Source organism: Mycteria americana, chromosome 12, assembly GCF_035582795.1.
Source record: "Mycteria americana isolate JAX WOST 10 ecotype Jacksonville Zoo and Gardens chromosome 12, USCA_MyAme_1.0, whole genome shotgun sequence".
Classification (NCBI taxonomy): domain Eukaryota; kingdom Metazoa; phylum Chordata; class Aves; order Ciconiiformes; family Ciconiidae; genus Mycteria; species Mycteria americana.
Genome location: NC_134376.1, coordinates 10,086,599 through 10,100,876, shown reverse-complemented (window position 1 = coordinate 10,100,876; position 14,278 = coordinate 10,086,599). Strand labels below are relative to the sequence as shown.

Sequence of the window (14,278 nt, the reverse complement as noted above, 5' to 3'; positions counted from 1 at the left end):
CCACTGCCCGTCTCCTACTCCGACTGCACTTCACTGTGTTCGTCCAAAGTCCAGCTCTCCAGAGGAAAAGTCCAGCTCACCAAAGTCCAGCTCACCGCCGGGAAAGCAGGGGCAGAACGGTGCTTACAGAAAACCATCCATCCACAGTGTTTGCGCGCACAGTCCTTGCTAAAGTCACAGCAAAACGGTGCATAAATTCTTACTACAGTGCGCTAAACCCAGACAGTTAGATTCAAGATGCACAGGAGAAAAACACACAGGGGAAAAAAAAAATATTAATCTTACTTTGTCTAGATAGTGCCTTACTTTGCAGTGTGGTACCAGCCACACAGAGGGAGCCAGGAGCCTCAGCTGATAGGGACTGGCACGGCTCCACTGCTTTCCAGTGAAGCCAAGCCAATGCAAAGACAGCTGCAGACTGGGTCCAAAATACGAAGCCACAAAAAAGCTTCCTTTAAATTATTGAAGATATACTCACTTCTGGCTCCCATGACTGCTTTTACAGCTCTCTCTCCATTCAAAGCATCGTCACCCACCCTTCAAGAGAAAGGATTATTTTCCTTTTCAATTGGACTTTCACTCAACAGCAAATTTAATTAACTGACCTAATGGACTAGAGCTGTGGATTCAAAAAAATAAGAAATAAAAAACAACTCCCACAAAACACACAACAGAAAGAACCACCACTGCAGGAAAAAAAAAAAAAAAACCCAAGTAAAAATAAAAAACCTAGAGAAAAAAATGCGGCTTATGCTCCTGCTTTGTAGAGACACAAAATAATAAAAAGATCCTCATAGTTGCGAGGTATGGCTTCTCCATGCTGGCAACGTTTGCTCTTTATTGTCTTTTAACAGAAGATCCCAAAGCCCTTTACAAGCTTTTAAGCTGCACAATACCTTAACACGCAAGAAGGCAGCTATATGGGGAATACCACCATCCCTATCCCAGAACTTCGGCCAAGCTGCACGCTGATACTCATTGTATTAAAACCTCACAGATGCACACAAGAAGAAACTGGTGCTGCAGCCCCTCTCGGGGACACGCTTTCACCAGCATCCGGAGCACCTCCATCACTTAGGTGAACACTGAGCGTGGCTCAGCGTCTTCACCACCGCTACGTCCCCCGAACCACCTCACTCGTGTGACACCGCAGATGCCTGTGCAGGAGTCCGGATTCAAAGGTCCTTGCAACAAGGTGGGCTCTTGGCTCCTCTAACAAGGGGAAGCAGCGCAGGCACTGAACGAGCAGAAGACTGTACACACGATAACGTGACCAACGCCCCCGGCTCCAGCTATATATTGGCTACGCAAACCACATATCTCAAACAACAGAGTCCCAACCACAGCAAAAGCAGCAAGCCCGACGTCGCCCGCAGCAGTGCCGTGCCCGAGCCACGCGTCCAAGAACGGCCACGAGAACCTGGCCCCGCTGCTCCTCCGAAAAGCTCTGCACGTTCCTTCCCAGCTTTGGAGCTGCTGGTGACGTTTCTGGCCTGGGATTATTTATTGCAACGTTCAAAGCAAGCAACACGTCACTTAGAAAGTGAAGCACCACTTAAAAGGCACGCCACTGAAATCCGACTGCATTATATATGATTATAAATCAGCTAACTTCCCATTGACTTATTTGAGAATACATCCATTCGCACAGAAACAAATAATCAGACATCCACTCATTAATGTTAACTTCATCAGCCATGGCAAGGAGCAGCGTGTTTCCCTCACCCTCCTGACTGCACACAGCTGCTACTCGGTTTGCCTTTTCTTCTTCTATTAGGAAAAGGGGAAAACAAAGAAAAGAGTACTTCACGCCTGTCACAAGATCACCTGATGGAAGCTTCCAAGAACAAATTCATCATTGCACATGCAAGGTACAGTCAGGGTGACGTGCATGCAAAGCAGTGATTAATTATAGACTTTTTGCTGAGGAAATTTCTGAGCATGAAGGGCAAAATTTAAATTGCTGATCAGCATCACTTTTGTTGTAACATGTTTGGAAACAAACTAATGGATTGGAATTAGGCTCCTTGTACCAGCTTTGACACCTGTATCTACCATGTAAGAAATAAAATTTAAAAATACTTCAAAATATGTTCTTTCAAATGCAGATTCCTTTCTCTTCATCAAAAGATGGTGAGTAATGGGTGGAAAGTTGCCAAAAACCACGTTTGTGAAGCGTGGGAGCCCAGTGTGGCAGAAGAGCGTGGGTCCCACCGCCCGGCCCCTCTGCTCTTCCGGAGGGTAAGAAGGTCTGACCCTGCTCCTGACGGAGCCCGAGCTCCACACCACACACAGGCTGGGTGAAATCATGGCATGGGAGGGAAACCCACCACTTCCTGGGGGTCCCTGCAGCCCTGCCCGAGAACGCCACGCTGTGGAACGGCAGAAAAGGCCACCGGCCACAGTGGGTCCATGGCCTCAGGTCAGCCCCACCGCTGCTGCCCAGCCTGCGGGCGAGAGCACAGCCCGGGACTCATCCCTGCGCTCCGCTACTCCTGCTCCAAGCAGCACGCCCAATTGCCCATTTCTACTGACTGTTTTCGTGCCTAGAGAACAAAAATAGGAGATTCAGAAAGTGTTTAAAAATAAGAATTGCTAACCCAGCCAAACATCTCCAGCGCTGACAAAGCTCTCGAGCGAGCTTAGCTCTGGGACTCCTCCTGGCCCACAGCCTGCAGGGTCTATCTCAGCCGTGCCACGCAGAGCTTGGCACCCAGTCCCAGTCCTTTAAAAATAAAGGCATGAACAAACCTGCTTACGGAACAGGTGATGCCAGTGTCAAACCCCTATAGCTGCATCATCTCACCGGCAAATTATGTCAAGTACCAGAAGTTATCTTCACCAGTGTTTGGGCTCTGGGATCGTTCAATGCTTCCCCTCTCATTCTTCTAATTTTTGACTTTATGCCCAAGTTGGTTGCTGCTGAGAAGTGCAATTAACGCCTCCTCCTCCTCTGCACAAAAGCGTTCCCAGTGGCACCAATTAAGCACAGGAGCGAGGAGGTGCGCTCCCAGCCAGCTCCAGCCGTCAGGTGGCAATGCTGGGAACAGCTTCTGCAGAGGACAGAGTGCTAATTCAGCTTCCCTGGAGACCCCAGCAATGGTCACCCCTTGCAGGGTGGCTGCTGGGACAGACACCGTCCTGCACAGACTCATCTGCACACCCACAACCGCTTCTTTGTTCACCTCGGAGGCAAACACGACCGTGCCAAGTCGGTAACACCACCACATTTACCTGTGAACACTAGGCTGGCATTCTCCAGTTCTTCCTGTGGAACCTTGAAGCTGAAGGACTCATTGTAGAAGGGATCTATCGTCCCCCGCATGCAGGAGGTCTTCTTGGTTTTTGTTAATTTTAATCCATGAACAAGCTGAATTTTCACAAAGGGATCTGACAAAAACGCAAAACACAGGCTGTGCGTTACGGGCGTCGTGAGTCAGTACCCGGGTTCGTGAAGGCTGGGCACCGCAGGGACGGACCGTGCTGGAAAACGGCATTTGGAAATGACTGGGGCTTGTACCACCGCACCGCTCCCAGGGATTTGCAGCGCAGACAAAGTCAGGCAGCTGGATTAAAAACGTTCCCTGCCAAAACCACAATTAATGACAGCCTTGACAGAGGCCAAGCATACTGTTCTTTTTGGAAAATGCCAACGTTCTGGCAGCAGCAGTGGCTGGGGCAGGGAACATGGGAAAAACACCTGAGGACGTACACATGAAGCAATTACCAGCCAGCACGCTCAGAAACGGCAGGGAGCAATGCATGGACACTGGAAAAACCTCACACCATCCACAGAGCAGCTAGATATCGTAAATGAAACCACTGCAACATTAACAGGCAGCACACAGCATCTACAAAGCACTGCGCAGCCACGAATGGGCTGCCTTACAGAACACGACACGGGGGTAATTTAGAGCTCCTGGTTCCTCACCTCACCCTGGTTCAGAGATTTTTATTTTAAATATGGCAAAGGTATTCACACCCTCCATTTTATCTCAGGGTAAGTGTTCCAAATACTTGCGTTATTATTGGCTATATATATAAAATGAATATCTGGAGGCTTGTATTAATAGGAACTGAGCATCCAAATCCCCCTGGGTCCCCCACAAATGGCAGCCTCACCGCTCATCTGCTTTAAAAGCACATATAATCTGTGCATGAGTAATGTGAGAAATGCACTGCCCTTTACCTGAACCTTGGCTCATGTCTGTCTGAAGAAGCTGTTTTGCTCTGATGATGTCCACATTCAGTCTTCCCGCGCTGGGTAGGTAGTTTAGTGACAACAGCAGCTCCCCCAGCTCCACTTCATTCTGCAGGGAAAAGGGAACGTGGCAATTCAGAACAGAGCTCGGAGGGGAAGGGAAGGACAGGAAGAGAAATTAAATAAATCCCATTTGTCTAAGTGCCTGAAAAATAAATTTTAGTCGCGCTCTAAACTGCAACCAAGAACCATCTGGTGGTACCTCGTGCTGAGCAGAAACAAGAAAGAATACTATCCCCAGGTGAAGATCGTTCTTTCATCGCTGATCCTTCACCAGCTTTTCGGCAGTCATGCAAAGAGGACCTATAAGGAGGAATGAATACAAGGTCAGAAGTTTCTACCTGCTCCATTTTGAACAGTTCCAGGTGGTTCTGATCTTACCAACCTCACATCCTTATTAATGTACAAAAGACGGACCCATTGGACAGGACATCCTCTTTCCTTCCCAGCCCCCAAGGACCACACCAGCCACTTGGGAAGTTCAGGCACGAGATGGTTAGTGCATCCCTGGTCACAGGAAGGCAATTCAGAGGAGACAGCCCTCAGCATCCAGCCCGTTCTACCCAGAGACCACAGCACAGCTTAACTGTGCCCTTGCTGTTCATCAGGCTGTGCCACGGCCATAGCTTCAGGGCAATATAGCTGTTCAGCCATTACTTCTTTTCCTTTTACTTAATGATGCTTAAAACTAGTAATTGAAAAAAAGAGCTGAAGAACTGACATCACTGCTCCTCAGACGTGACAGCTTAAAATAACCTCTCCCCCCCAGCATGACCTGGCTCCGAGACGCTGTTATTCTCCGATGCAAAATACACACAATGAAGCAACTCTGGAGACTGAAGACACGCCAGCCAGCCTGGGCAGGGCATCGATCCATCTGCCTCGTCTCGGGTCCGTGCAGGAGAGCAGAGCTAGCTCTTCATCCCAAATAGCCAAACAGTTCAAACCCAAGCCTAGATCGGATGGTCACAGCTCATTCCCAAAAGGAAAAGAAGCTGCAGTGGTATTGCAATCATAACAAAAGGCTTGAATATCTTTACTGATGCCCCAAATATTAGATTACAGAAATCAGAGACTAAAGGACTGGGTAGACAATAAAGAAAAAACCTGAGACAGAGTCACAGCCTGAACTGACCCAAAGAACCAGGTTCATCGGATGAGCCAGCACATGAGGTACCATCCCTGGCAACGCTACAACGGCTCCGGGGAAACTGAGGCTAGGGCTGCCAGGAAACCCAACCAGTTCATGGCTATTCAGCTGCAAACAGAAAAGCACAATCACCACTGAGTGCAGATGAACCAGAGGGCTCGACCGAACCCACGGAGGCACTCGGGGAAAAGCCCCGTCGCTCTGCCAGGAGCGGCACAGCACCTCCTGCGGGGCCGGCCGGCCGCACGGAACGGCTCCTGCTAACAGCGGGCCACTCGGCTCCTCACCTAATAGCCAAGCACTAAAACTGATGTCAGGTAATGGTATTAAAAGTTTTCCCCAAGGCATTTTGTCTCCTCTCCTGTTCCTGTTGACTACCGGCGAAGGCAGCGGGACGTGCGTGGCATGCAGGAGCAGGTAGCCAGCTGAGGAAGTCCTGTACCTCCAATGCTATATAATACAATTCAATTTAATTCAGTATCCTTTTTTTTGGCTTTCTATGGAAAACATGGCAATAGGCTGCCTGATTTCACATCAAAGGTCTCTGCGTTCCAGGAGCCAGCAAAGCAACCCCTCTGTGTTTAACCCTGCACATTTAACGAGCAAAGGACGAGGGAAGCACCAGGCGGGGAGCAGGGCGAAGGCTGCAAGTACAGCAGCGTCCCGACTCAGCCCCTGGGCGAAAAGCGTGGGCCTACGTCACAGATCCTAAGGCAAACCCACGAGCCCCCCTCGCACGCTGGGCTGCCCCAGCAGCCAGCGCCAGAGCCAACCCAGCAGCGTCCACCCCAAGCTGGCCCTCCTTCTGCCTGACCTTCCCCACAGCCCCTCTCCCACACGAGAAAAAGCATCTGACGCCTTACCCCAAACTCTTTTGGTCACAGCATCTCTTGGGTCACATCATGTGGCAGTGCGTGACTACACAGCACACTCACTCACACTCGCCACGTGCGTTTTCTCCCGTTCCTACAGTATTTTTGGTTTACCGAAAAGGTACCCCTCTTCCATCAACCTTTGTCAACTCCCACACCACAGTTCTGTTCAATATAAGATATTTTAAATTCTTTCCATCAGAAAGCCATCCCCCAACACAAACCTGACCCAATACACACACGATGTTCATGACTCTTGCAATGTCAAGCCACACCTACGTACACTGTTGTGCCCAATGGTTGCACAATGTAAAGATCTAAGACAGTCTCACATCTGAGGTGATTTAAACATCACCTAATTTAAACTATCTTCTTTGGTTTGATTTTCCTCAAAACCGCTCCTCTCAGGTCTGTGGCTGGAACAGCCTGAAGACACGTTTATCATCGAGAATGGTCTGTGAGCTCCAAATCTATTACCAGGACAGTAACAAAGCATTTCAGCGCCCGCAATGCCACCCACAACAGGACCCACCTGAGGTACCCCTCGACCTCAGCTCATTTTTTATAACATATCAACAACATTTTTAACATATCCGGTCCTACTTCCACTTGCATTCACTGCTGCATCGGGTTTCATGCAGGCTTTAATTCCTAGAAATTCGGGTACATTTGGACAGCACAAATTAGGAAACTAATTAGTGATGTTATTACCTGCTGGGAAGAGACATCAAACAGCTCCAGCTGCAAACACCAAACTTCTGGCACAGCCAGGAGGCAGGCTGGCACTGGGCAGGGATGTGGGAGCTCTCAAGTCACCTCAAGCTTAGAGCGCTGAAAATCCACATTAAGATTTGGGGTAATTACTTCTGGATTCGTCCATTGGTGGAACCTGTTGACTTTATCCGAGACCTGCAGGAACTAAGGGGCTTCCCTGGGTCAGGGAGGAGCGGTGAAGCTCAGCAAGGGAAGGTAGATCTCCACCCTTCCGACACACTTACATTTATGCTCCATTTTAAAAAAATTGCGCCACGTTGTACACTGACAATATCAGATGGGGTATGAACACCCACCAAGGCACAGGCAGGAGAACCAGGCATCTACCCCCACCTGAACCCTCCCCAGCACCGTGCCCCATAACCCCTGCAGAGGCTACTGAAGGAGCCACTGTAACGTAACCACCACACTGCTGCCTAACCCACGAGCCTTCGATAGGTAAAGGTAAAGCTAAATCCCTAATTTTCCATAGGACCTAACCTAACAGGGATATTGGCACCTCTAGAAAAATCTCTTTGACTACCTGGGCTTAAATTTGAGTAAGGTGAGATATAAAATGCTATACTCCATAAGTGTGATCCACTGAAGTCAGAAGACGGACTACCACCAGCTTTAATGAGTCTCAGATCAGGCTTACTTTCCCCTTCTGTCCCTTAATGCTTTTCAAGCATGCCCAGATTTCTGTTCATTATTTTAAGGGAAGGAACATACAATCCAGCCCACGGAGGCCACAGCAGGACGGGTGCGCCCACAGCCAGCAGGAAAGCAGCAGCCTCGCTGCAGGCAGAGCACCAGCAGCGTTTACAGCCATAACAAAAGGTGTTTTCAGAAGGAAACCCAGATCCCCGGATAGCTCACCTCCCGGTACAGGTGACTCAGCCTTTTCAAGGCACTTAACTTGAGCAGTGAACTGCCTCTGATCTTATAAACGCGTTATTTCTAGCTTAGCTGCAAGGATCTAGGAAACGTGCTTCAAATCCCGCCACGGTGCCCGAGGGGACGTCAAGCACTTGAGAAAACAAATCAGTGGCCAGCAGCCACCACGCGTTCCTCCCCGGCACATCGGAGCGGCACTGCCTCCACCATGCCGTGCTGCACCACTCTCGCCAGCCTCCTCCTGTTCCTTGGCTACCTGTCATCATTTGCAAACAAGAAAGGAATTAATGGGTTGCTCCAAGAAGCCCAAGGTACAAGGCATACCTCCTCAGGTTTTAATTCCCCGTGCTTTCCCCAACAAGCTCACGCCGTGGCGTGATGTGACAGCCTTGCTAATAAGACACGCTGGTGGCGCGGTTTGTGTCGGAGATGAAGATGAAGATGCAGACAGAGCTGCGGCTTAATGGACTCGCTGGCTCAGCGGGCAAAATGGAGATAACTGGGGGGCACAGCGGGGTCCACTGTGAGATGGAGAAACAGGACCCTTCGTATTACGGGTCAGGCAGGAGAGTCAGCTCAGGGAGGGACGAGTGGCCACAGAGGTCTCAGGTGGCTCGTGGGGCCACAGGAGCTGCCCAGGGTGCTCCTCCAGCCACGGACCCGCTGAGCTCGCCTGCACCTTGGAAACACTCCGTGTTGCCATAACCATTGACACCCGTGCCCATCACCTTGTTTATCAGCATCGATGGTGTTAAGACACGTCTTGCTGGGGGACCGCAGGCACAGAAGCGTGGCTTTTGTTTTGTCACACGCTGGAGCCGCCCCAAACCTCCGACTGGCACGGGGGCTGAGCGGAGGAGAGGGATGCTTATGGACGAGAGGTGTCATCGGCACATTGTTCACGGCAGGGAAAGGAAGTGCCTGAATTTTCCTTTTCCTAGGTCTTTTCATCAGGAAACTAAAACGCTGTTGGTTTCGCCTTGAATATTTTGCTCCCAGAACACAGTGTGCAGAGGTGCCCCTCAGGCACCGCCACGCAAAGGCATCGTTTTAGTTGCCATTATTATGCTGATGACGCGCTGATTTGTGCCGAGATCCCAGATGACCCTGGAAAAGCAATTTCCTGTTTGATGAGGTGCCGGACTGACACCAAGCCTGGGATGTCTGAGACTCTCCTGAAGCTCTGATTAACATTTCACTCCTGGCTGTTCCTCTGCAGCTGTATTACACAGCCAGGCGTTTGGATTTGCAGCCTTGGGCTTGCCTTCTGCAGTTACCGTTTCGGCTGAACCAGACACACGTAAGAAAGTTTTTTTTCTTTTCTGTCATCTCTGAAACACAAAGAAGCTACCTCAAGGGAAGAGGGGTTTTTAATTAATGCCATTTGCACATCTTGTTTGAATTGGGGCAATTCTTTCCTCACAGCCCCCTCAGACTGTTTGCTGTGCATTGCTACAAGACCAGCAAAATTCTGCAGCTGAAACCCTCCCCGGTTCCCGACAGGAACCAGAGCACATTACATCAGCACAGACATCTATGCAACGCTCCTAATGAAGTTTGAGATTGATTTTCCTTCTCAAGGTTATCTGTGATGGTACCTCCAGGCGCATTAGAAAACTGATGGTTTAGAACAGTTTGCTCTAACAGGCTTTCTACAGCATCCTGTGACACACAGCAATCATTTTGTGAAGGCTGAGCTATTAAGGACCGGAACCTGAAAAAAAAAAAAATACTTACCAATGCATAAGAACAACATTACCTATGTAACAGATGCTGAGTAGACATACGGTGAAAAGAGCCACAAAACCCCTTCTAAAAGTCTAAGTGGCTTTGCATCAGTTTGCACGGCCTGGAGAAAGCCCCTGTTGTGCAAAGACCTTCGGGCAGGTGAGAGAAGACTTCCTACGGAGACGTCCTGCCCATGGCCCCCACCACCCCCTCCTCTGGGCTCCTCCTCAGCCAAATAAACCCCACAATATCCCAGCCGTCCGCAGAAAGGGCAAGGAGTGAACAGCACAGAGCGGAAGGGATGAGGTGACTGAGATGGCAGCTGGAAGCAGAAGAGATGGATAAGCATAAAGAGGAGAAAATGATCAAGAAGAAAAATTTCTCAGTGCTGGAGCTTTAAAGACTGGAAAAGGAAAGGGAGGAAAAAGGCAAGTGAAATGGATCTGGCAAAAAATAAAGATACAGCGAAAGAAAGATGGTAGAATGCCACAAGCCAAAATATGACAACAAATCACAGGTTAAGAGCAAAAAATGTTGTCAGGAGACAAGACCACATGGGGAAGGAGTGTGAAAACCCAGAGGCCTGCTGCACTGCTGCCGAGCCTTTCCTGGGAAGGCGGGGGGACAGATGAACGCCCTTCACAGCATCCCATCACTGTTCCCTCAACTCCAGCGACCTGCAGGGCGGTGGCATCCCGCCTCCAGCCAGGCTTTCCCAGGGCACCTCTCCCACCGGACACGGGTAAGCTGCCAGGTTGATTTTAACACCCCGTTAACGAGCAAGCAGACCCCCATGTAACCAAGCCACTTCATCATCAGCGATTCTGCATCATTCCTTTAATTAAGCAGCCACCAAGCTTTTGGGCAGCTAAAAAAAGGAAGAAAAGGAAAAAGCCCTGACAACACTCACTTCCATATTTAATTTCCCATGAGTGTCCTGAACGCAGACCCCTGTTCCACACTGACACACACAGCCCCGAGTCAACTGTTGGGTCAACTCTGAACCGAGCCTCTGCCTGGCCGCTTTTACATCAGTCCAATGCTTTACACCTGTAACAAGAGAGGGGTGCTGGCATTATTTTCAATAATACGCTGCACTACCAAACGCAAGGCATCATCCACGTTCCCCAAGGATGGCTCCTTCTCAGGGCTGCAACGGATAAGCCGAGGAACAAGGGTGCCGAGGACAAACCTGGTACACGCACAACTGGAGGCCTCCAAGGCACACACCATAACCACCTGGCTGCACGGCAGGTTTCAACGTAAGACCCAAAAGAAATGCTCCGAAATGACTCATTACCTGAATTTCAAATTCCTTTCTCCCTTTTCCTTCCCAACCAAGGCACGGTAAGAACCACAGTGCAGTACTTGTTGTAGGCTTGTCCCTGAAAGGGCAACCAAAAATTGTAGAGAGCTGCCCTAGGAAAGCCACTCCATTTTGTGAAGCACATACCATTTTGAACGTAAAAAGCTGACAGCTCCTTAAATGACTGTCATTCTAGTGCACTCATAGTACAAAGTTAAAAAAGCAAGCCCAATACATACCCCCTCTACTATAAAAATGGCTTAATTTGAGGGGAGAAGGAATTTTTATGCTATTTTCCCACCGCAACCAGGCATTTTTTTTTCTTTCGCAGAACGATCTCCAAGCTCTCATTACTGCTGGTCTGAAACATTTATTCCTGCCCACTCAAATCTGCCAAAAGAGAAATGAATCATATGTCAATAAAACTTGGGGTCCTGAACATGTGTTTCAGAATTAATCTTAACGGCAAAATGTGTGAATCTGAGCCCAGCTACAGCAAGGCCTGCCAACTTCACTCATGGTAATTAAGCAAAGCCACACACGTTTAAGGGGATATTTAAGGAGCGCAGAGTGTTCCTATGGGGACTGGACTCAAGCGCTACTCCACGAGCAGCTACCGCGCTTTAGAAACACATTAATTACTCTGCAAGAAAAAGCCTCCCAGAACTTCCAGGGATAAAGAATTTGGCAATACCTGCATTGACATTTTCTCTAGGGAATAAGTCCTTCTGCTTAGTTGCTGGCCCTGATGATGTACTGGACAGCAGCTCCCCAGCTTTGGACTCAATGCCACCAAGCGCTGAACACACGATCCAAGCTAAAAAAGCACTTCTGCACAGAGAGGTCTTTTGCCTGCATCTTAGCATCAAGTGTTTTATTGCGCTGATTCCTCAAGGCTGAGAGGACGGCACGTTGCTCACCTGTACTCAGGTTCTCTCACAACCCGTTCCCGACATAGCAAGCACGGCAATGCTGCACAGCCCGCCTCGCTAAACACAAGGAAAGTTCTCAGGCTGTTAGTTAACAAGCAACTCCATGAGGTCTTAACAAAGATACTCTGCTATTAATGAGGATGGGCTTTCACCCGTTGAGGAGCCGTACATCCCATCTCACAGCCCTAAGGAGCTTATCCTGGTCCAGCTCGCAGTGGAGTCAATGGAGTCATTGGCTGCAGAAGCTGGACCATGCCTCAGCCTGGGGGAAACCCAGCCATCCCCGCTGACGCCACAGGCACCAAGAGATTGCTGGCATCCCCATCTTTTTTAGCAGGGCTCGCTCGTGCTGGCACAGTGCAGTGCTGAGGCAGCGTCCCAGCTCTGGTCTTGACGGGGCTCAGCGCGAGGGTGGGACAAGGACTCGGCACCTGCCTTTATGGGCACACTCTATGGCAATGCCTTTCAGGTGGATACAGCAAGTGCAAACAGAAGTTCACCTTAGCCAATACCATTCAGGCCGCTTTCCCTGCTCTTCCACAGACCTTGCCCCATCCCACTCCCACCTGTATGAAGACAAAACCTTCTCCTGCCATCTGGATTCACTTTCCTCCATCTCATCATGTTTCTGTCTATAAATGCCAGTAAAAAAAAAAAATTTAAAAAAATCACGTATTTTGCGTCTTTCATCTTTACATAGCACGTCTATGCCTGTTTGTTTCTCTCTCCCGCCTGTTACTGGTTTTCCAAGCACCTGCTTCAGCGTTTTCTCCACCACGATCTTTATCGCTGGGGGGTTGCTGCTGCCAGCGGCTGCTCCGTGTCGGAGCCCCAGGGAAGCCAACCCAGCCTGGAAAATTTTCATCAACTCATGATCAGAACTGACTCAGGTTCAATCCAACGAGAAACTAATAAAGGCTGTCTGACCCTCAACTAATCAAGCAAAAAAGTGAGAAGTATGAAAAAAGTTGTCAACATGTCAAATCTATCGTTCGACAGGCAGAATCTTCCAACTAAGCAATCAAAAAAAACCTCACAAATTTCTAGCACAAGCATCACTGTTACTGAAAGACATTAAAATGCGGTTTTTCAAAGTAATAAGCTTTATTGTTTTACTTCTTCCAGGACTTATTTTAACCCTTTGATCAATGCATTTAACTTTAGTCACTACTAAGAGAAAATACACCTTATTCAATGAACTTTAAAAACCTTATCACTGGGAAAACATGGGAAGATGATGCCAAACATCCTCCCTGGGTATCCTAGTACAAGTGCTGCTGTTCTCTTTGCAGTTGCAGTCTGTCAGCTAAGGCCCAGCCAAAAAGAACAAGGAAGTAGGAAAAGACCAAAACAAGGCACTTCAGTAATCAAGGTGCGAAGGACTTTTTGCTTCAATTAAGTTTTTCCACGTGACAGCAAGCAGATAAATGCAAAAGGCTTGTAAGGTTAGGCCTGCCCATTCAAAGGGAGTTTTCTCTTTTTCTCCTTCTTTTCATAAATATCAGAAATGCCAATTTCTGCATAAATAATTTATCTTGAATGGTGAAGCAGACAGCACTGCTGAAAACAGCAGCAGCTTTCAATGAAACTTTGGAGAGGGAGGGAGGAAGGGCTGGCTCCGAGCTTGGCACACGAAGGCAGAGATGATCTTGTCTAACCAAGGTCTGTATTAGCTGTGGAATGAATCCATGTTACTAATAAAGAGATACATAATACAGAGAAGTATTTATCATGCAAAAGCAGAGGGGGGGAAAAAAGAGCAAGGCCGCATGGTGTAAATCACGGGAGGATAACGGGATGCAAAGAGGAGAGCTCTGTCCTCAGATACACAACGCAGAGCCCATGATGAACCACAAATACCAGAAAGAAAAAAATTCTTGCAGGCATTTGTAAATAAACATTTGGGGAAAAGGGCCAGGCAGTGAGGGGAGCCCAGGAGTATCTGTGCGTGTTCATTTTCCTTACGAACCGATTCGTAACACCTGTCCCCTCACCTCCCACTGCCACCAAGCAAAGCGGATCCCGCTGACACGAAGACACGTCCTATGTAAAGACACACTCAGGGACTCCACGATTTTGACTTGTGCACAACTTTCAAAGTTTTCCTTTTTGCATGAATAATGTTCAGGCTAATCCCGTAACGCTCCTCCTTCTATTACAGCAAATCTAGTGGGCTCTCTTGCAGTTATCAGGGGTCTTGATCTTCTTCTCCCTTACACACCGCAGAAGGTCTGAGCAAGAGGTAAAAGTGCTCTGCAGCCCCTCTGCACACAGAGAGGGGCAAAGCAGAGCCAGAGACCCAGCCGACTTCACGTATAAACACTGCTCGGTGGATTTTACTTACACAAGTGTCTGATCACAAGTTTCCACTCCCAATCA

The 14,278-nt window shown here is 48.8% G+C and overlaps 1 protein-coding gene across 2 annotated transcripts in view; it reads right to left on the bottom strand.

Moving 5' to 3' along the window:
- Window positions 1-14,278, bottom strand: part of SYT17 (synaptotagmin 17) — a 40,055-nt gene that overhangs the window by 13,169 nt on the left and 12,608 nt on the right. For both annotated transcript variants that reach the window (XM_075514877.1, XM_075514878.1), the window contains 2 exons: window positions 4,190-4,310; window positions 3,235-3,390 (listed from right to left, as the gene is read on the bottom strand). In XM_075514877.1, the coding sequence (XP_075370992.1) occupies window positions 3,235-3,390; window positions 4,190-4,310 (277 nt within the window). The remainder of the gene's footprint in view (window positions 1-3,234; window positions 3,391-4,189; window positions 4,311-14,278) is intronic.